At 38.7% G+C, this 19,218-nt stretch overlaps 2 protein-coding genes, 2 long non-coding RNA genes and 1 pseudogene across 6 annotated transcripts; 2 read left to right on the top strand and 3 right to left on the bottom strand.

The window, feature by feature from the left end:
- The first annotated feature begins 48 nt into the window (after nucleotides 1-48).
- Nucleotides 49-2,321, top strand: LOC113666875 (uncharacterized). Its single transcript, XR_016185209.1, has 3 exons — nucleotides 49-230; nucleotides 361-460; nucleotides 1,130-2,321. It is a non-coding gene; the product is annotated as an uncharacterized LOC113666875 (long non-coding RNA).
- A 323-nt stretch (nucleotides 2,322-2,644) lies between these two features.
- LOC149049075 (uncharacterized) lies at nucleotides 2,645-3,261 on the bottom strand. The gene is made up of 3 exons (XR_016185210.1): nucleotides 3,126-3,261; nucleotides 2,947-3,032; nucleotides 2,645-2,773 (listed from the first exon to the last, which is right to left on the bottom strand). It is a non-coding gene; the product is annotated as an uncharacterized LOC149049075 (long non-coding RNA).
- A 1,314-nt stretch (nucleotides 3,262-4,575) lies between these two features.
- On the bottom strand, nucleotides 4,576-18,633 carry LOC149049072 (uncharacterized). 2 transcript variants are annotated; one of them, XM_089201506.1, is made up of 3 exons: nucleotides 18,435-18,633; nucleotides 16,321-17,388; nucleotides 4,576-5,803 (listed from the first exon to the last, which is right to left on the bottom strand). In XM_089201506.1, exons 2-3 carry the CDS (start codon nucleotides 16,378-16,380, stop codon nucleotides 5,333-5,335), a joined length of 531 nt encoding a protein of 176 aa, XP_089057632.1. In that variant the 5' UTR covers nucleotides 16,381-17,388; nucleotides 18,435-18,633; the 3' UTR covers nucleotides 4,576-5,332. The 2 variants fall into 2 exon arrangements, with proteins under 2 accessions (XP_089057632.1, XP_089057631.1); XM_089201505.1 differs by having other exon boundaries at nucleotides 16,321-17,795; nucleotides 18,435-18,620.
- On the top strand, nucleotides 6,042-8,527 carry LOC149049074 (uncharacterized; annotated as a pseudogene).
- Nucleotides 8,560-15,940, bottom strand: LOC149049073 (uncharacterized). Of its 2 annotated transcripts, XM_089201507.1 has the most exons (9): nucleotides 15,000-15,940; nucleotides 14,376-14,484; nucleotides 14,027-14,130; nucleotides 13,579-13,694; nucleotides 12,735-12,808; nucleotides 12,099-12,371; nucleotides 11,702-11,992; nucleotides 9,855-9,936; nucleotides 8,560-9,421 (listed from the first exon to the last, which is right to left on the bottom strand). In XM_089201507.1, exons 2-6 carry the CDS (start codon nucleotides 14,471-14,473, stop codon nucleotides 12,248-12,250), a joined length of 516 nt encoding a protein of 171 aa, XP_089057633.1. In that variant the 5' UTR covers nucleotides 14,474-14,484; nucleotides 15,000-15,940; the 3' UTR covers nucleotides 8,560-9,421; nucleotides 9,855-9,936; nucleotides 11,702-11,992; nucleotides 12,099-12,247. The 2 variants fall into 2 exon arrangements, with proteins under 2 accessions (XP_089057633.1, XP_089057634.1); XM_089201508.1 differs by lacking the exon at nucleotides 12,099-12,371.
- Nucleotides 18,634-19,218: the final 585 nt, after the last annotated feature.

Raw genomic sequence — 19,218 nt, 5'->3', positions numbered from 1 at the left:
GTGGTGAGTGTGACAGAGACTGGAACGAACAAGGGGTCTCTTGGTAGCGCCTCGTTTGCGCGTAATCAGTCTGGTGGTAGTGCGCGTTGGAAAAAAACACATCCATTTCTCGCCAACCGAGGCGGTTGCATCGAAAGATACATTCTTGTGTATTCTGGTCATCATTTGAACCAATCGTTATAAACTTAAAACCAATTTATCAGCGAAGGAGGTGAAGCATCCGATTCACGGTTAGTTAAAATTTTTGGGACGTCATGTGACGTTAAATTCTCAGTAATCACTCCTGTATCCTAGCTCAATTCGCAGCTTTCAAAGCATGTCTCAGGGCTGAAGTGAATATGGTTAATTCTTTTCTGGCAGACGCTTTCGGTTGGATACTAAAAGAATAAAGCTTTTGAGGCGAAACGTTTGGCGCCATCTTGGATTTTTGGAAGGAGTGCACGAAGACAAGCTCACTAAGGTAAGGTATAATGTTCAGTGTCATGCTTTGTTACTTAACAGCATTATACTTGTCATTTTGTCGCACTTGAAGCTTACTGACTGAATTCTGTACCACCCACGTGTTTTGCGGCATTTGCGCGCGCTGTCCAGTCGCTGTATAAACCAAATGAAGATAATTTTCGTACGTGCGAGCATCGGTGTGTTATCGTGTTAGTGAGTTATTGCTTTGGACGAAATTTCGAGGTTCACACTTGTTTCGTCTTTGATCCCCAACAAATTACGCAAATCCCATGAGTCGAATTGCACTTCCATACAAACACAGTAAATTGGCTGAAATTTAACTTCGACCCGGCACATCCGAGAAAGAAGACGCTGTTGGTAGATTGCGAGCATCGTGCTACGAACAGGGGTCTCTTATCTCTCATTTTGCGTCACTTTTTTGGATGAATGTGATATTCTCTCTGATCCCCGAAAAGTTGAAGATTTGTAGTATTCATCGCGAACAACTAAGGGAATTTAACTCTTTCCCGCATGAAGAAATAGAAGGGTGGATATCAAACTAGGAAAATTTGGAGGAAGAAAAGAGAAAGATGTTTCATGAAATGCAAGCTGAGATAAGGACACTTAAAATGATGTAGAACAAGTTGAGACTTCAAATAAAGAATTAATTGATTACATTGAATGCCAGCAGAGAACTCTGCAAGACTACTGGGGAAAGGACATTTCTGAGGTAAAGAAAAAGTCAAGGACTTCAAAGACTTTATGACAAGAGCTCAGAGAGCATTGTGGTCTGCTAAGTCCGTTGGACTAGAAGTTGAGTCTATTGCCATGAAAGAAGTCAAGACTGGAAGCAAACACAATGCAAAAATGGTCAGTGATGAGCAACAAGAAAACACTGCTACAGGGCTTGACTCCCTTTTAAAAGAGGAAAAGGAAAAATTGGATCAAATTTTATTTCTTTTAGACAAATTTTTTGTAGGAGACTTGTTTTATCATGAGCTCTCCATGATTAATGATGATCTTCCAAAATCATATCTAATCAAGCAATGGCATGACATGAGCCATATTATATCCACACCTGGGAGAGCTGAAGGTGCTGAAGTTTCATTCAAGAACTTCTCAAGGAAAGAGTGCAAGATTTAATTAATCAAAATCCAGAATTTGATTTTGAAAATGAAAGTGTAAAGGGTAAAATATCAGGGGATGGGGCAAGGACGACTCTCAATACAAGCTTTATCATTCTTTTGCCCTGTTGCAAAATTATAGTGATTTAATGTCTGCAAGGGGAAAATTGTACAATTGCCATTCTGAAGGATTCAGAAAAGTATGAAATACTGAGAGAGTCATTTGCTGATTTTTTTTCAGATATAAATGATCTAAATTCCATAAACAAAATCACAATCAATGGGAAAGAAATAACACTTGAATTATTTTGAGGGGAGATTATAAATTCATTTTAATCATGTTGGGACTTAAAGGTGCCACCTCATTCTATGCTTGTGTCTGGTGCAAAGTTCATAAAGATAAAAAACTAGGGTAGTTTCAGTAGACCACCACAGCACTGAACAGTGGAGAAAAATCAGTATTGAAAAAATAGAACAAAAACAACAGTGAATGGGATAGCAATCTCAAATACTTTAAAACCATTGATTTTTGTTCTTTGGATTTTAAAAAAGTTCTCTTAAAGCTGGCATTCAAGGAAGTGAAGGTCTACTCTCATGTCCTTTCTACTTACTAAACAAATTGTAAAACAGCCTGCACATTGTGTGTATTTCTTGGTTGTAAATATGAAAAATTTAAATCAATAAAAGAATATGTAATGAACTACTACAAAAACAGAGATTTTCTATTTTGTAATAAATACACATTGCCAAATAGAATCAAATCCAGTCTTGGTTTCTTTAATTTGTCTCATGTCAGGCTACATGCTGCTCTACAAAAAGGAAACACTCAATATCTTTGGCCTATATTGTGGGCAAGGTGTAATTGACTCCCCTGTCAAGGTATAAGTCTTTGGACTCCATGACAAAAAACAGTCTGACCTTCACAGGAAAGTCAATTTGCACCCCATCCCCTACACTACCTATTAGCCTGTGCCACCCATTAAGAAAGTGGCATCTTATAAAATCCTGTTTTTCAAGGAAGATGTACATGCTGTCATTGCTTTTTCATCCCTTATCTTTGATCAAAAAGTTAAAATAAGTGTGGTTAAAAGCAATGACAGTGGGTAATTGAGACTTTAATTTTGACTGCTCTAAAATGCTAATGTGGAGACCCTCACTGACATCAGCAATCTCCTGTGTGAGCCTTGGGTTGTTGAATGACCTAAGGGCTGGGAAATAACATTCATCTTAAAAGATGGTATTATGATTTTTACATTAGATAGTAAATGATTACATACAAGCACAGAATATCAACAGAGAAAACCAATGTAATGGTTCCTCCTTTTTTTTTTTTTTTGTTTTTGTTTAATTATAAAGTGGTTGGTCACTCATAAGATCTTACCTCAAGGCAAAGGCGTTTAAATTCTCCTCTGGCTCCCAAGAGTTTTGTAGGCTCAAGTAGCCCTTCCACTTGATGAAATATGCATTCTAAAACAATGATTAAGTAAGGTATAACATGTATTCGTTATTAAAGAGAGATTCTTTTCAATCAAACACTCAGAGCAAAGTGGATTCACTTACCTTTCCATTAAGGACTCTTTGAAACACCCACATCATGAACCAGTGACTGTCCTAAATTTCTCTGATAAATTCTGTGCATGAATTTGACTTCCACATGTAGTAGCTTCGCAAGAGAAGAAAACACATGAGATTCCAGGAACACAAAAATTCTATTGGCAAGATGGTAGACTCTCAAAAGTACAGTGCAGCAAAGGTCACATGACATAAATGTCACTGTCACTACACTACACCACAGTGACCAATTTTGGTATTCTTAGAGTTCACCTTGATCATGTGATCAAGGTAAGAAGGGGAAAGTAAAATTAAAGTTATTAACTCAATTCATTGTTGAAATCTCCTCTCACTTCAATAATCTTCTGCTTTGGTTGATAATGGACAATTGAGTTAAATTGCTATAGACACCAACAGATAAGCAGCACATGCAAATATAGAAGTTTTTGAAAAGAACTGGAAAGAAATCACCAGTGGAGTCTAATAGCTCTTAGCGCTTCCTTCAAAGAACATACAACTGTGCAAACTCATTAACCTCAAAAGAGAATACTTAAATCCCCATAGTACAGCTCAGATATGGGTGTATTAGCATGTTATTCTACACATTTTGTTGTACACATTCATTCCTGGGATCTGATTGGTTCAGAGAACAGACACTATTCTCCCATCCTGCTTGCTTTGCATGTTGAGTTGGCGAATACATCCCTATTTTTTTTCTGTTCATGAATATTGACCATTTTGCTGGGTGGGCAGAATTGTTAAGTGAAGGCTTTGGTCTTTCTTTCCTGCCAAGGCTGCATAATACTACCCCATTTGCCAAAGGCAAGAGAACCTAAGCTAACCCAAAGTAACAACACTTCAAAATTTAACCAATATATCAGAAACTACTTGTTTAGTATGCTATGTATACAATGTGACCTATTGTCTATGTAATTGGTTTTACAGTCCTAAGAAACAAACTATAAGCCCTGAAATATTTGGTGCAGTAAGAAGTCAGCTCTTTAATTTCATCATCATGGATAGTCATTCCACCGAGTAAAGACACTGCATTTCTTAGTTGCAAGCTCACAAATGTAAAGGTGTGCAGTCTGAAGGTTTGCCTTGCAGTATCTGCAGGTGACTCCAAAGACTCAACTAGGTGAATAAACATTATGCAAATACATCCTGGAATCTCTGCCTGTAAATCTACACTCAAAGTCTTTCCCATCTGCTTTGGTTTTATTGAATCATTTAGATTTAAGTGCCTGTACAAACTTTGAAAATGAAGAATCACAGGTTACCCCACTCATATTTGTGACATTACTTCCAAGGGCAGACTTTTGGATGGCTTCATGTAGCATTATCTTGTAAATATGCTGACAGGAATTATTCTTTAAATTTAGAGGATCTACATGTGCCCTGTCAATGAATCAATGAGAGGTTCAAACTCCTGGCAACTAATATGAGGTGCAATAAATGCTGTTACTTTGCTGCGTTTATTGTTGAAAGCTGAGTCTTGCTTAATTTACCCTTGAGGTCACCAACTTTATTAGAAACAGATAGTCTGTTATGATATTCCCCATGGCCTGAAATCATTATGAAGTTCTGAGCCAAACGACTTGTTTACATCACACAAGTTATCAGTTGAAATGTCAGCAAATGTTGAAAATACTTTGCACTGTTCAGAAGCTCCCCAGTTAGAAAAGCTAACATTTTTATCTCATTGGGGAATTCTCAAAAGGTAAATTTAATGACAGTATTATTAACATTAACTGAGCCTGCTCCATTTCCTTAGCAATCATTGCAATGTACCTTTCAGCTGCAGTACTTTGTTCTGAACAGTTACTAACGAAGATCAAAAAGATGTCCTCATTACTCAGAAACCTGTGACCAACATTTAGAAAACTTATGAGCCAGGCACAAGGCTGGTCAAATTTTCCAAAGGGGCCATCTCCACTAATGGCTACTTGGAAAGTGTTTAGTTCCCTGAACCAATCAAAATCTTCTGCTTTCAATGTGGTCAGATAAAAAGATGCTAATCTAACAAGACATTCTGTTAGATTTCTGTAACAGCCTTCAACCTGATCCTGAGGCTCCAAATCAGAACAAAGCTCTCCCTAACACTCTTTAAGGTCCCTATGCCAACTTCACTGAGAAACTTGACTAGCTTGTTATAGAGAACAACCAAGGCAAGAGGCATGACATTACTTAAATGCGGGTTTTTGTAATTTTTTTTATTAGAATTGGTGGTCATTGAAAGAGATCTGTACACAGATCTGTACTTTTTCTTGCACATAACCCCCTTTGAAAAGATGACACAAGCACCTCTGAGCATGTTTATGTCTAAAGTTTCGAATGTTTCTACAGCATAAAAATAAATAAAGTTCAGGAAAAACCTTTTTGGAAAACTTCTTACTTTTAGACATGAAGTCAACTAGTATCTTTGTAGGGCATCTTCTCTCAGCAGTACCAATAAGACCTATGTGTCCTGGAGTATTATCATTTAAGTCAGCCCTGTGTATTTCTTTGGCTCCTTGGTATGTCTCTGACCTTGTTTGTGTTCCCACTGTATAAGATGGACCCTTGTTATCATCAGAAGGGAGGACAGTTGGGTGTTTGCATCTTGCCTGAACAGACTGCCTGGATAGAAAGAACTGTTTTTGCGGGAGAGCTGTGCCAGCCTCAGGTGGGTGTCTCCCAATTCTTGTCTGTAAAGATGAGGAGAAAAAATAAAATTATTCAATTCTGGTTCATGCTTGTATACATGAGAAGACACACAGGGCTTGCACTGTAAGTATCCCGGATTTTATTATAAGGAATTGTATGGAGCTTTTTTAGCGTTAGTCGAGGCGTGGAGGGTGTTGTCACGTACGATCCTTGCGAGGTGTTTTTCCCGACACTCTTCTGACAGAAGAATGTCGCGTAATGAAAGCAAACCAGAAACGATTGAAGAGCAACTCGGGCTTTCACATATCATCAAGTTCATTAAAACGAGCATTGAATTTCCTGCACATCAACAAGCCTTTGTTTTATACTTTTACACCGATCACGAGCTCATTTGTGTTTCGGAAATAGATCAATTAGCTACATAATGATGGCGGAATTTGTGAAGGAATTTGAAGATGAAGAAGAACGAAAAGAGCGAGCTATTAAATCACGAAAAAACACTCCAGAAGAAAGAAACAGACAGAGAAAAGAATGGAGAAAGAGGAAACAAGGGAAGCATATGCCGAATTCAACGAATAAAAATGTTGAACTACAATCACTCAACCGCGAAGCGAATGAGTTGGTGCCTTGTACTTCTGAGGCTAAGGAAACGAAACTGCCTCCTTCGGACCAACATTTTGAGCCACAAAATGTCAAGAAACCCCATATCCTCGCGCTTAAACCAGGCAGTGAAGAGATGAAAGAGGCCTTGGGTGGTTGTTCAAGAGCTGCTAAGATGATTCAAATGGCTGTTGGTGCCGACGCAGTTGTCTCGCAGAAACCTCGTGGGAAACGTCATCAAACCTTTTTAATTGGAAAAAAAAACCACAGCGAGCAATGGATCCAGATTTGAACCCAAAGAACTCAGGCCAGAAAACATTGAATACTTGTCTAAAAATCCAGTTGGGAGTGGAAGCTTTGGACAGTGTTTTCTCGGGCGCTATCGAGGCTTCGACGTTATTGTCAAGCAAATGACTCACAACGAAACGTCACAGGATGAAGAACGAGCAAGGAGAGATTTGCTCTGCTTTGGGGGACCATCCACATCTACCCATGATTTTTGGTGTTGTTACAAAGGCCTCACCATTATGCCTTGTGACTCAATTTCATGGTGTTCAGCATGAAAGTGTAACTCTCCATCAAGCGGCCGATAACAACGCAGTTACTAAAGCAAACTTTATTTCTATATTTAAAAAAGATATGCAGTGTTTTAGACCACGTGCACTCTAAAGGATACCTTCATAACGACATCAAAGGAAACAATGTTGTACTAGAAGGGCGACCCTAAAAGCTGGAACGGAGGAATGGCGGAATGGCGGAAAATGACCCCAAATCCTAAAACACGGAACGGATGTCAGGGCATGTTGCACAAATTTTGTACAAAGACACCAGGGGCTTGGCTCATTTATCCCCACGACGATAACGCGCGTGACTAAAATTAAGTGTTATTAATTTTTTTCTTTTACTGAGTGGTATAAATAATAATGAACCATTATGCATGAAAGATAGCTGCGTTTTCGCGTTGTAAACCTGTTTAGTTACCTTTTGTTAAGCAAAATTTGCCATGAAACCAAACTCGACATACCACATTACAATAAACAATTGTAACTGACTTTGATACGTTTCCTGGTCACGTCTGTATTGATTTATTGAAACAATAACGTCTCGTATGCTTGTAAATGTGAGAACATCACAGGAACGTTTTCAGGCTTCTCAAAATATGACAACGTTCAGCCCCAGCTCCAAACTTAGACTAGCGTAAGAAAGTTAGCGGAAGGAAGCCGTCAAGAAGAATTTGAAGAGGGGAGCGAAGTCGAAAAACAAATATTCAAGTATCACTGCACACGGTTCCATTAGTAACACTTAATTTTAGTCACGCGCGTTATCGTCGTGAGGATAAATGAGCTAAGCGCTTGGTGTCTTTGTACGAAATTTGTGCAACATGCCCTGGCATCCGTTCCGTGTTTTAGGATTTGGGGTCATTTTCAGCCGTTCCGTGCTTTAGGATTTGGGATCAAATTCCGCCGTTCCGTGCTTTAGGATTTGGGGTCAAATTCCGCCGTTCCGTGCTTTAGGATTTGGGGTCATTTTCCGCCGTTCCGTGCTTTAGGATTTGGGGTCATTTTCCGCCGTTCCGTGCTTTAGGATTTGGGGTCACTTTCCGCCGTTCCGTGCTTTAGGATTTGGGGTCACTTTCCGCCGTTCCGTGCTTTAGGATTTGGGGTCATTTTCCGCCATTCCGCCGTTCTGGCTTTTAGGGTCGCCCGTACTAGAACGGCCCTCAGCCTCTGGAGAATTCAGCCCAGTTCTTATTGACTTTGGAAAGAGCCTTAAGGTTTCATCTGTTACGTTGTACCGCAGAAACGGCACCGTTATGAAATGCAAAGGGAAAAGTTATTTAGCCCCTGAGGTTGTTAGTGAACGACTCTATGGCGTTGCCAGTGACATTTTTTCATTGGGAAGAATGCTTAAGGCGATATCGTCCTTGTTGGGTTTTTATGAAAGGGTTCGAGAATTGGTTAAAATGTCAACCAGAGATAAGCCGTCAAAGAGACCTAGCCTTTATGCTTTCTCTCGTAAGATTGCTGATGTTAAATTTTAGGTGTAGTATTTTCCAAGTCAGCAGACCTAATATCAGATAGAATCGCATCATTGCATAAAATCTCGCCTTCTTATTGGTTGACGAGGCGAGTTGTTTAGCGGGGCTAAGTGATATTGTTTCGCATCCACGTATACATAACAAATATAAGCAATGCTGTTTTCTTTTTATCTTGTTTTTATTCAAATATGTGATTCAAGGAAAATCCATTACTTGGCTCGTGAATTCCGCGTTAAATTGCACTTAAAAACCGATATCGCACTCATCGCTTCGCGTATCTCTTTTCGCGTGCAATTAAATGCGGAATTCCCTCGTCAAGTAATGAATCTTCCTACAATAGTTTCATTCAAGGTTTAGTTACTACAATTTCAGCGATTTTAAAATGAAGGACAACTTCTTCCCCATGATTCTTCCGCAAGAAATAGTTTATGACCCAGCTTACGTGAATAAGAACCTATTGACAACAGGATAATTGTAAATCATTTTTTATCAGTTTATTACCCTTAACGTGTGAACTACATCCGATTTTGAGGGGACAAAACGGCTTTCTAATGACTGCTGGAAGGGAGAAAATATCTTTCTTAATTGGGTGTAATTCCGTGGCACATTCAGTTTCTTGGCGATCGCTGCCAAAAAGCTGTAATGTCGTCTCAAAATCGGAGCAATTTTGTCCGTTTATGGACAAAATTAGGCATAACAGTGCTGGTCAAAAATAAAATATTTCGTACCAAAAAGTATCATAGTAACATCTTTGTGGAATTGTTTTATTCTGCCACGTTATTGAAAGAAGGACATTTTCTGTCTTTTAAAAGTTGCTCATTTAAATAAATATAACGCAAGAGGAGTAGCGGTACAAAAATAGTCAAGGTGCAATCGAATCGAAAAAAGCAGATCTAACGCAAGAAAAACAATAGTGAATAGTGACTTTTTGCGTGACTAGCACAACTTCTTGAAAAAGACATGTAGCTCATCCAACTTGCCTGCCACTGAACAAGGCGAGGCTCCATGTCAGCTTTAATATCTGCAAAATAGCCAAAACCTGAAATAAGACCTGAGAAAGACTGTAATGAGAGGCCCTATATGTTATCACATCATTCAAATAACTGTTGCAAGTTAACATTTTGTTTTCCTTGGGTAAATATTTTTGAGGAATTAAAAACAAAAAGCTCCTTTTGATGTGGCTAAATATCATTTAGGCAAAGTTAAACTGGAGCAAAGCTGGTCAGTGGGTTCACACTAACCTTTAAGGTACCAGCTCCTAAGCTCATCATTAGCAATAAGTTTAATTATTTTAATATTTTCCAAACTCATTTTCCAAAATTTTTATATTTCAGCATAAAACACTCAATAAAGTCATATTATAGTATGGTAAATCTTCTTTAGCTAGTGAGAAAAAATCAGAACTTGTAACCAAAGAAAAAACAAAGTGTTATTATTACTGTTGTTCAACAAACCTGAGCCTTCCAAATCAATTATCTCAGTATGTGTACCAAAATCTCTTACAAAAGTGCCCTTGCCTAAAGCTTCTGAAAAGTACTAAACATTTGGAAAAATGCATTAATTACATAACATTGTGCTACCATACTACTTGAAGAAATGTTCCCTCGCACCAATTTCATTGTCTTAAAGAGAATGTCTGCATGTCTTTATGCTACTTAAAGGACAGCACTTTCTAGAAAAAACTGAACTGGGTTACAGTCACTCATTAGCAACACTAGGTTACACTGCACCCATGGACGTGCCACCTAAAGTGCAGCCTATGTTAATTACCTTTAACTAAATAAGACACTGGGTTACACAGCACCCATGGGTGTGCCACCTAAAGTGCAGCCAAAGGAAGTTACCTTTACTAAATACAACACTGGGCTACACTGCACCCATGGGTATGCCACCTAACATGCAGCCTATGTTAATTACCTTTAACTAAATAAAACATTAGGTTATACTGCACCCATGGGTGCGCCACCTAAAGTGCAGCCTATGTTAGTTACCGTTTACTAAAGAAAACACTGGGTTACACTGCACCTATGGGTGTGCCACCTAAAGTGCAGCCTATGTTAATTACCTTTAACTAAATAAAACACTAGGTTACACTGCACCCATGGATGTGCCACCTAAAGTGCAGCCTATGTTAGTTACCGTTTACTAAAGAAAACACTGGGTTACACTGCACCTATGGGTGTGCCACCTAAAGTGCAGCCTACAGTAGTTACCTTTAACTAAATAAAACACTGGGTTACACTGCACCCATGGGTGTGCCACCTAAAATGCAGCCTATGTTAGTTACCTTGAACTAAAGAAAACACTGGGTTACACTGCACCTATGGGTGTACCACCTAAATGCAGCCAAAGTAAGTTTCCTTTAACTAAAGAAAACAATGGGTTACACTGCACCCATGGTTGTGCCACCTAAAGTGCAGCCTATGTTAGTTACCTTTAACTAAATAAGACACTGGTTTACACTGCACCCATGGGTGTGCCACCTAAAGTGCAGCCTATGTTAATTACCTTTAACTAAATAAAACACTAAGTTACACTGCACCCATGGGTGTGCCACCTAAAGTGCAGCCTATGTTAGTTACCGTTTACTAAAGAAAACACTGGGTTACACTGCACCTATGGGTGTGCCACCTAAAGTGCAGCCTACAGTAGTGACCTTGAACTAAATAAAACACTGGGTTACACTGCACCCATGGGTGTGCCACCTAAAATGCAGCCTATGTTAGTTACCTTTACTAAATACAACACTGGGCTACACTACACCCATGGGTGTGCCACCTAAAGTGCAGCCTATGTTAATTACCTTTAACTAAATAAAACACTAGGTTACACTGCACCCATGGGTGTGCCACCTTAAGTGCAGCCTATGTTAGTTACTGTTTACTAAAGAAAACACTGGGTTACACTGCACCTATGGGTGTGCCACCTAACGTGCAGCCTATGTTAGTTACCTTTCACTAAATTAAACACTGGGTTACACTGCACCCATGGGTGTACCACCTAAAGTGCAGCCTATGTGAGTTACCTTGAACTAAATTAAACACTGGGTTACACTGCACCTATGGATCTCTAACTATAGAAAATTCTGTGTTACTCTACACTTTAAGGTGTGTTAACTAACAGAATCAGACATGCTAAAATTAAACAATGGTTCACACTTCAATCCTGAGCTCACCTATATTCCTACATGCAGTAGCTTTCAGTTAATGGAGCTCCATTAATTTCAAGCTGCTGTGTGATGGAATTAGTCATAAGATGGGCAAATTACATAGGAGACTGTAGCAATTAAAGAAATACTCACAGAGGTATTTGATTCCTAAAGCGCACTCCGACGGATCGTCTGGACGCTGTATGAACTCAATGAATACACATTACCAATGATCTTGACTACATGATGTTAAATCAAGTTGCAAGTATAAAAATAATAGTTGCTTCTTACTAACATCAACACGAGCCTGGTAAAATGTAACTCTGTTAAGGATCAAATTTTTTGCCGTGTTCACATCTTCATATGGCTTCTTGAATTTATCCAGTGGTAGGGCAAGTTCTACAATTTCTTCAAGGTGTTGAAGGATTTCCCGATCTGTTGGACCTGAAACACAACAGCATGAGAGTAAATTAAAAAAGAAAAAAAAAAGATTTTACCTAAGACCTATGGAAAACATCTCTTGAAAACATTATTTTAGGAAATGTCTTACCAGACATTGAACTGACATGGATATTCTGCTTTGTAATAGCAGACTGTTGATCTGACTTCTTCTTTACTGAGATGTGATCGCCATGAAATGACTCTGGGCCATAGTTTTTCAAGGCAGCATTGGCCTCTACTAGGGAATCTACCCTGAATCTACCCTGTATGCATGAAGACCAACTGTTCAGTGTTGCGCATCTCCATATGGAGAGCACAAAGTTGAATGTTGCAAAGCTCTTTGTCCAAAAGAAAAACCAGATCATCTTGTATACCAGTTGATCTACAAGACAATTTCAAAGAATGATTGATTTTCTGAAGCAATGAATTATTTCATGTTTTTCTCTAAAAATGTTTTTCTTTTTCTTTTTCAATTACCAAACTATGAGTACTCCTTTCCTGACAGTATGAAAACAATTTTTGGCAACCTTCCAAGTTTGGCAAAAGATCCTGAATGAGGATTTTAGTTTACTAGCAACAATTAAAAAAAAAAAAACCCCAAACTATACACTTAATTTCAGTTCATGCTTTAGTACAAGTCATTTCCCCATGGCTTACAAAATTCATTTTGTTATGTAACAGTAAGAAAATCCCCTTTATGTGTTTGAATGTAATTTAATATGACAATGATCAAATGCCTACACACCTTCCCATGTTGCATTTGCTTCTGAGGCAATCCAGGCATGTCTCATCTGGAGCAACATCATGGCATTTGCAACCCTGACAAAAACAGGCACACTATCAAATAATATATAATATTATAATTTCAGATAGAACTACACATTTATCATGCTTCCGATTATCTTCTTCAGAGTTCATGCAGATTTTTGGATCCAAAATTCAAGACTTTTCCCAGACCTTTTTCCCAAAACATCAATTTATTTTTCCAGACTGAAGATGGTCAAATAGGTGATCAATAGAGAACTTGAAAAATGCAGAAACCAAGCTTCTTTCATGATGCACTGCAAATGTACAATAACCATGGTGCAATTGTGAAACTTCTCATTCTGTGATTGAATGTCTTAGCTACAGGCGAGATTGAATTGACCACAGGGGAAAAAATGAACTTATTAAGCACTTTTTGTAGCTATAAAAAAAACTCCAGACTTGAACTATTTTTCTAGACATTATCTTCAATTTCAAGACTCTTTCCAGGTCTGGAAAATCAAGACTTTTCCAAGAATTTATGACTCTGTGTGAGCCCTGTTCTTTTTACAGTACATGTATTCATACTTTCAGTGATTTTTAAATGTTTTAAAAGCAGAATGACCTTTAGAGAAGTACTTTACAACTTTTTTTGACTGAATTAAAGCTACTTGATGTTTCTATCACTCACTAATTATTTTCCCAAATATTGGCAAAGATCAAAGTCATCTGAAATCACTGTAAAAAAAGTTGATGAACTGATGCAGCACTTTTATGTACCTCAACTTTAACAGCACAAGTTGCAGTTGCCCCATACTAATTTCTATATCATTTGAGTACTTTACCCTGATAGCATTGCAGATGAAACAGAACTCGACACTGACACCTCTACCACCTAACATGAATGAAGCATTCATCTTCTTCACCAAAAGAAGTACCAAGGTCTTGTAGTCCACTACAACTAAGTTTGATAACAGAAATGGGAAAGCAAAAGTTAACATGCTAAACTTTCCAGGAAATTAATCTCTAATGTATCTAAAGAAAAGGGTAGTCAAATCAATTTCTGATGTAAAATAGTAATAAATTCCAGGTTTTATTTCTTGCTGCTGCAGTTAAACCTTGAACATGTTTTACAATATAAAAAACTCTTAATTTACTATAGTTTGACTACTGCTTCAATCTAGTTCTAGTCAGACTACCAACTGGGTAGAAACACAATAAATTGCTATAAATAGTATCATGAACAAGAAGTTGACTTTTAAAGCAAATTCCAAGACTAACATTGATTCTTACCCAGAAATTCAACGGTGTAATGTCTACCATCAACTGTCATTCCTTTTTCCTTTAATATTTTCTTCTGGTGGTTGATGTCCTCAAAAAGAATCTTGAGGTTGTCTCTGTCAACAAACAAAAACCAAAAATCTATACAGTCATTATTATATTTAGTGCATTAAAGCCAAATTAGGGATATTGATATCAATCCACTTAGATCTCAGAGTGGATGCATGACCTGGTGATATTGCAACTGAGTGGGGCTTACAAAAATCTGTCATTGTGTTATTTAAGTTAAATGCACATACAACCACAAGCATATTCTAGCCAGAAGGTAGTAAAGAGTTCAAGCAAGTTGCAATTCACAAACCTGTCTTCTTTACAGTTGGCAATTGTCAATGTGTAGACTGATTTTGCACTTTGCTGGCTATATACAGCACCATCACGGGGAACAATTCCAAACAACATATGAGCTCTACCTGCAAAACAATTTTTTACACTAAATTAGTCAAGACAAAAACTGCACCCTTCACCAACCCATTTCACCTTACAAATTATTATAATGACCACCTTCCATACAAAGAACTGCTTGCAAGGCCAAAAAAATTTAACAGTTATAGTTATTTTGATTTGGAAGTACAACACACACACACAAAAAAAATATGTGGATGATTATCATACAGCTTCCAGCATATTTCACCAGCTGAAAAAGAGCTTACCACTGGCTGAAATTGCTCTGGAAAACAGACCTAGGGTAATTTTGAAGACGCAGTTGAGTAAAACGCCCGCTCAAGTAATAAAAAAAAGCCTGCTTATCTTTTCCTGTACAAGGCTTCGCTTATGAGAATAACTGAATAAAACAAAAGAAAGAGCTGCTATAAACATTGAGGCTCGCGATGGAGTAGTTCTTTTTTGTTCTTTTATTCCCTTAGCCGGGGCGCCAAGTATGAATATTAATATACCGACGTAAGACCAACGTAACTAAACATCTTACCCCCGTCCTTCTGAGCCCTGTGATGTTTATCACGGATTGCCACGTTTTCGAAGAAACTCTCGCCATCGCCTGGAAAAGGACAAGCTTCCAATCAGGAACTCTCAGGCACGCCACGTACTTCGACATTGTGTCGTCGCCAACTAGCTCTTCCACACTCCTCTTTACTCCCATTTTCACAGCCATCTCTTCGACAATTTCATTGACGATGGCCTTCGCTTCTGGGTCGCCAAATGCGCACATGTTCGAAAGCACCATCGCCAAACTTTCCCTGTTTCTTTCGCACACGTTATGCACGTCCTTGATGACGCGACTGCTTCGCTGCTTCATAAACAGCACCTTTTATGGAGTATCCAAATCTTCCTTTTCGCTGATCTCCTTTAGATTTGGGGAAACATTCTTTTTTTCAGCTCTTTGCGAGTTTCCACTGTTTGGGGGTGTCATGGCCACAGATGATGTCTTGTTCGTTGGTGTCGTTGGCATTTCCAAGCATCTTGAAGCACGTGGTAGTTCTTTGTTTGCTTGACCTTCATTTTCTTCGTCGATAGACATTTTACTGAGATATACGGAGTTCAGCAAATCTCTCAGCTGCGAAATGAACTCAGAGCTTTCTGAAGAGGAACGGCGAAGCAGAGTGGTTATCAACCCAAACGAGGAACAGACAATTTCCGTTGCATTAGAGGACTTCTTGTTCGAGTAATGGTGGCCATCTAGCAGCCGAATGTGGGCACTGTCGATTCTTTGAAAATCGCTTGGAAAACTGGCGACAACAGGCGACCGCTTAAAGTATTGCGTCGGCGTTGATCCACAAACTTTCGAACTTAGAATGAACTAAGTCAATTGTGGACTTAATTCAGGGCTGATGACCGGAGTGAAGGGCGAGAAACCCTTCCTAGGTGCCATCTCTACTGCTACTGAATCACGCGTTTGAAACACGAAACTGCAAAGAAAAGATAGGCGGGCAAAAACCATGACATTCGAATATCGACATAGTAACATTATCCAGCTGCTAACTCGAGAGTGTTGATAATTTAAGTTAGTCGGCCCATGACATATTTAATGAGATTAAATCAAATTAACTTCGGGATTATCACACCTGAAAAAGACGAGCCCAGCGGGCTTAATACTTACAGTGCAAAGCACTTGTGTCTTCTCATGGCTGTGGTTCAAATTTATCTTTAGTTGAATAATTTCACATTCAGTCTTAACTCAGTATCATAGTCATATACAGGTAGTTGAGTTAAAGCAGCAAAATCTTCAAGTACACTGCACATAAGAAAATACAGATAAGTTTACGGTAAATAATGAATTTTACAGTTTTTACCTGTGTGTCCTTGCCAGTAAAGTCTAGTTTTCCAATTTTTTTCCCCATAATTGGTGACATCCGTAGTCACAAAGTCTTGAGTCTTTTATTTTATGTGAAATATTTTAAGTATTTTTACTTTATGTATTACTTCAGGAGACAAGTCATCCTTGTCTCCAGAAGTTTTACTTCAAACTGAATTTTCTCTTCTCGCTCATGGGTTTCTGCTTCCGTTTTTCTTTTTGTCAACCATTCTTCGAGATTTTCAACACGAACATTCGCATCTATTTTTACATCAGGTGCATCATTCCATTTACTAATTTCTTGATTGCTAACCTTCCCTAATTAGATCGGTCAACCTTATTCATAAACTTGTTGCAGTTAAATAACGCTTTAGGTTGCAAAACTTCCCTTGTTTTCCAAACACCAGCTGTCTTTTGTCTCCTGTTGACCAGACCATGATTTTCACCTTTATCAATAGTTGTTAAAACTGAAACTACTTTGTTGTCCACGCACTGAAGTGCCGATGCATGCCACTCTTTTCTCTCTTTTCAGCCCATTCCTCACTGTTTTTGAATGCAGCTGGAAAGTCTGTCCTGGTTTCCATGATGGTGCCTGATCAAACAAATCTTTAACCAATTTGACCGATGGATAAAAGTTATCAGCAAATAAGTGGTAACCTTGACTTAGAAAAGGCCGTATAAGTTTCATAAATACATCCTAACATAAACCAAATGTACTAGTTTCCTGCTCTGCGGCTTTACCGATAGAGACATTGAAGTCTATGGTGTAACCTTTAGAACTGTCTGCAAACATATCCCAGACCTGTGGTGAGACTTCACCATACGCTCATTAATAGCTCAATGTTGTCTTGGCTGGTACAAGGCATTACACTTAGATTTAAAATAATCAAAAATGACTCAACTTTATGCATCTTATGGGATCTATCTTCTTTAGCCGGATCTGCCACATGCAACATGGCCATTCGTACTTTGAATCTGGTTCTGGACTTGATTGCTCTTACCCATAGACAACGATTTAGGGTCCTTATGCTCCAATATTTGTCAAGATCACCAATCTTGACAAGCCCTATATAAATAAGAAGAGCAATCAGCCGCTTGATCTCATCGGTTGTGGTCTCTCGCCAACTACCATAAGGGCTTGTATAACTCTGATGGAACCCAGAAAATATATGCTCCCCAGTATAGGTATTGGTAAGCGTAACTATATTATTTATCATTTTCAGTTGTGAAAGAGAGGTTAAAGGTTACTTCCTCATTTGTGGTGCTCCTAAGTTGCGGTCGCTCAAAATGGATCCCAGTTGGCCTGGATCATTGTAGGATTTGAAGGGGTCCCAGGATCAACTTAAGCACGAACGCAAGCAGAAGCACGAGCGTGAGCCCCTTTGGGCAGCTGGACCACGAACACGACCTGGAGTAGCATGAACACCACGAACTCGAGGAGCAGGAAAACCAGCACCACAGAATCTTCCAGGCCTCCACAAACATAAAAAATATAGTTTTCAGTGACAATTATCCTCAACATTGATGGAATAATTTACTAAACAAATTCACGTTGTTCTTTGGTATACGCATTCGAAAATTATACTTGTTATTCTGAATTTCGCCGTTTGAAAATATTTCCATCACCAATAGCCGTGGGCGCCAACCTCCTCCGACCTCGTAACCTTCAACTTCTTCCTTGCTAAAAACTTAAATTATACAACGCTTATATTCCGTTCCTTACTCAGAATTGACCGAATAAAAAAGCGATACTTCACTAAATCGCCAAATCGCCCACGAATCGCACGCAACCGAAAAAAGGCATTTCCTGGCAACACATTACAGAGATCGAACTACGCGTCCAATTTCACTTTGGCAAATATATTGTATCGCATCGCATCCCATCGCTAAAACATGGTCTTAGCGCAAATTACTGTCTCCTAGACTCCTAATAATAAATTTTTGATCAAATTTGAAGAACTGCACGAAAAATCAACAAAAGAGCAAACTGGGGCGAGTAACTTCGCATTTCCATACTACTTATTCACTGGCGACTGACATTGTTTACTTGTGACTAAATACAGACATGGCGACCTGTAATTCGATGATAAAAATAGTAAAAGTTAGTCATACCTTTATTTAGTCGCTAGTCACATGTTCGATGGCGGCCATTTCGCGATGGCCTATATAATCTCTCTAGCTATCGATTCAGATCACTTTCTTGTCCTTTCGTCATCAAAGATCTTCTCGGAACCATTTCAGCAGGGTAAGTCACACTTGGGCACGCTTGGATGATAAAGCCATGTCCTACTGTCAAGTGAGTGTCACCAAACTCGCTACATGATTCGTTTAACATTTTAACGTCATACATACTAAATTTAGAAAGAATCGGAAGTAACGCAATACTCTTCTGAGACTGGCGCGGAAATGATGGGTGGGATTCCACCCATAAATACAGGGGCTGATTCAAATGTGAAACCACTTAAGGAGTAGAGAGCTCTTTCCTGGCATTTGCCAGGTTATTGAAAAAGGAGGAAATAGTGACAAGAGTCTGCCCGCGTCCAATTTCAAGCAATGCTTGCTCTAAAAAAATCAAAATTGCCTTTGACTGATTATAGGAAACATTGAAGTGTAAAATGAGCCAAGTAACTTACCCCAATGACAGCATCAAAGCATTTTTTCTTTTGAGAGCTGACAAATTACTCTTTCCCCTGTTGCTATATAAAGGAGATCAATGTCATAAATGTCTCCAACAATTTGTGGCTGGACATAATCTCTGATTGCTGAATCAGCTCCTCTCTGCATTAAAAACAAATTTTACAAACCATATTAAAAACAAGCCAAGGTCCAAAACAGCTTGTAGCCAATCAAAATTGCCGGTTAGTCTGCCATTATAGTTGGTCACGTTCTTATTTCA

This window comes from Pocillopora damicornis, chromosome 3 (genome assembly GCF_964200805.1).
Source record: "Pocillopora damicornis chromosome 3, jaPocDami1.2, whole genome shotgun sequence".
Taxonomy (NCBI): Eukaryota; Metazoa; Cnidaria; class Anthozoa; order Scleractinia; family Pocilloporidae; genus Pocillopora; species Pocillopora damicornis.
This window is presented reverse-complemented; position numbering and strand designations above follow the sequence as displayed.

What these genes read in the sequence shown, in the direction of transcription:
- LOC149049073 (XM_089201507.1), bottom strand. Translation starts at nt 14,473, where the DNA reads ATGTTGTTTGGAATTGTTCCCCGTGATGGTGCTGTATATAGCCAGCAA. An exon ending in GCCAACTGTAAAGAAGACAG is followed by an intron (nt 14,131 to 14,375) that starts GTTTGTGAATTG and finishes GTTTGTTGACAG; the next exon opens with AGACAACCTCAAGATTCTTT. An exon ending in TCATCTGCAATGCTATCAGG is followed by an intron (nt 12,809 to 13,578) that starts GTAAAGTACTCA and finishes TGTTTTTGTCAG; the next exon opens with GGTTGCAAATGCCATGATGT.
- LOC149049072 (XM_089201506.1), bottom strand. Translation starts at nt 16,380, where the DNA reads ATGTCACCAATTATGGGGAAAAAAATTGGAAAACTAGACTTTACTGGC. An exon ending in TTACTGGCAAGGACACACAG is followed by an intron (nt 5,804 to 16,320) that starts GTAAAAACTGTA and finishes TCATCTTTACAG; the next exon opens with ACAAGAATTGGGAGACACCC.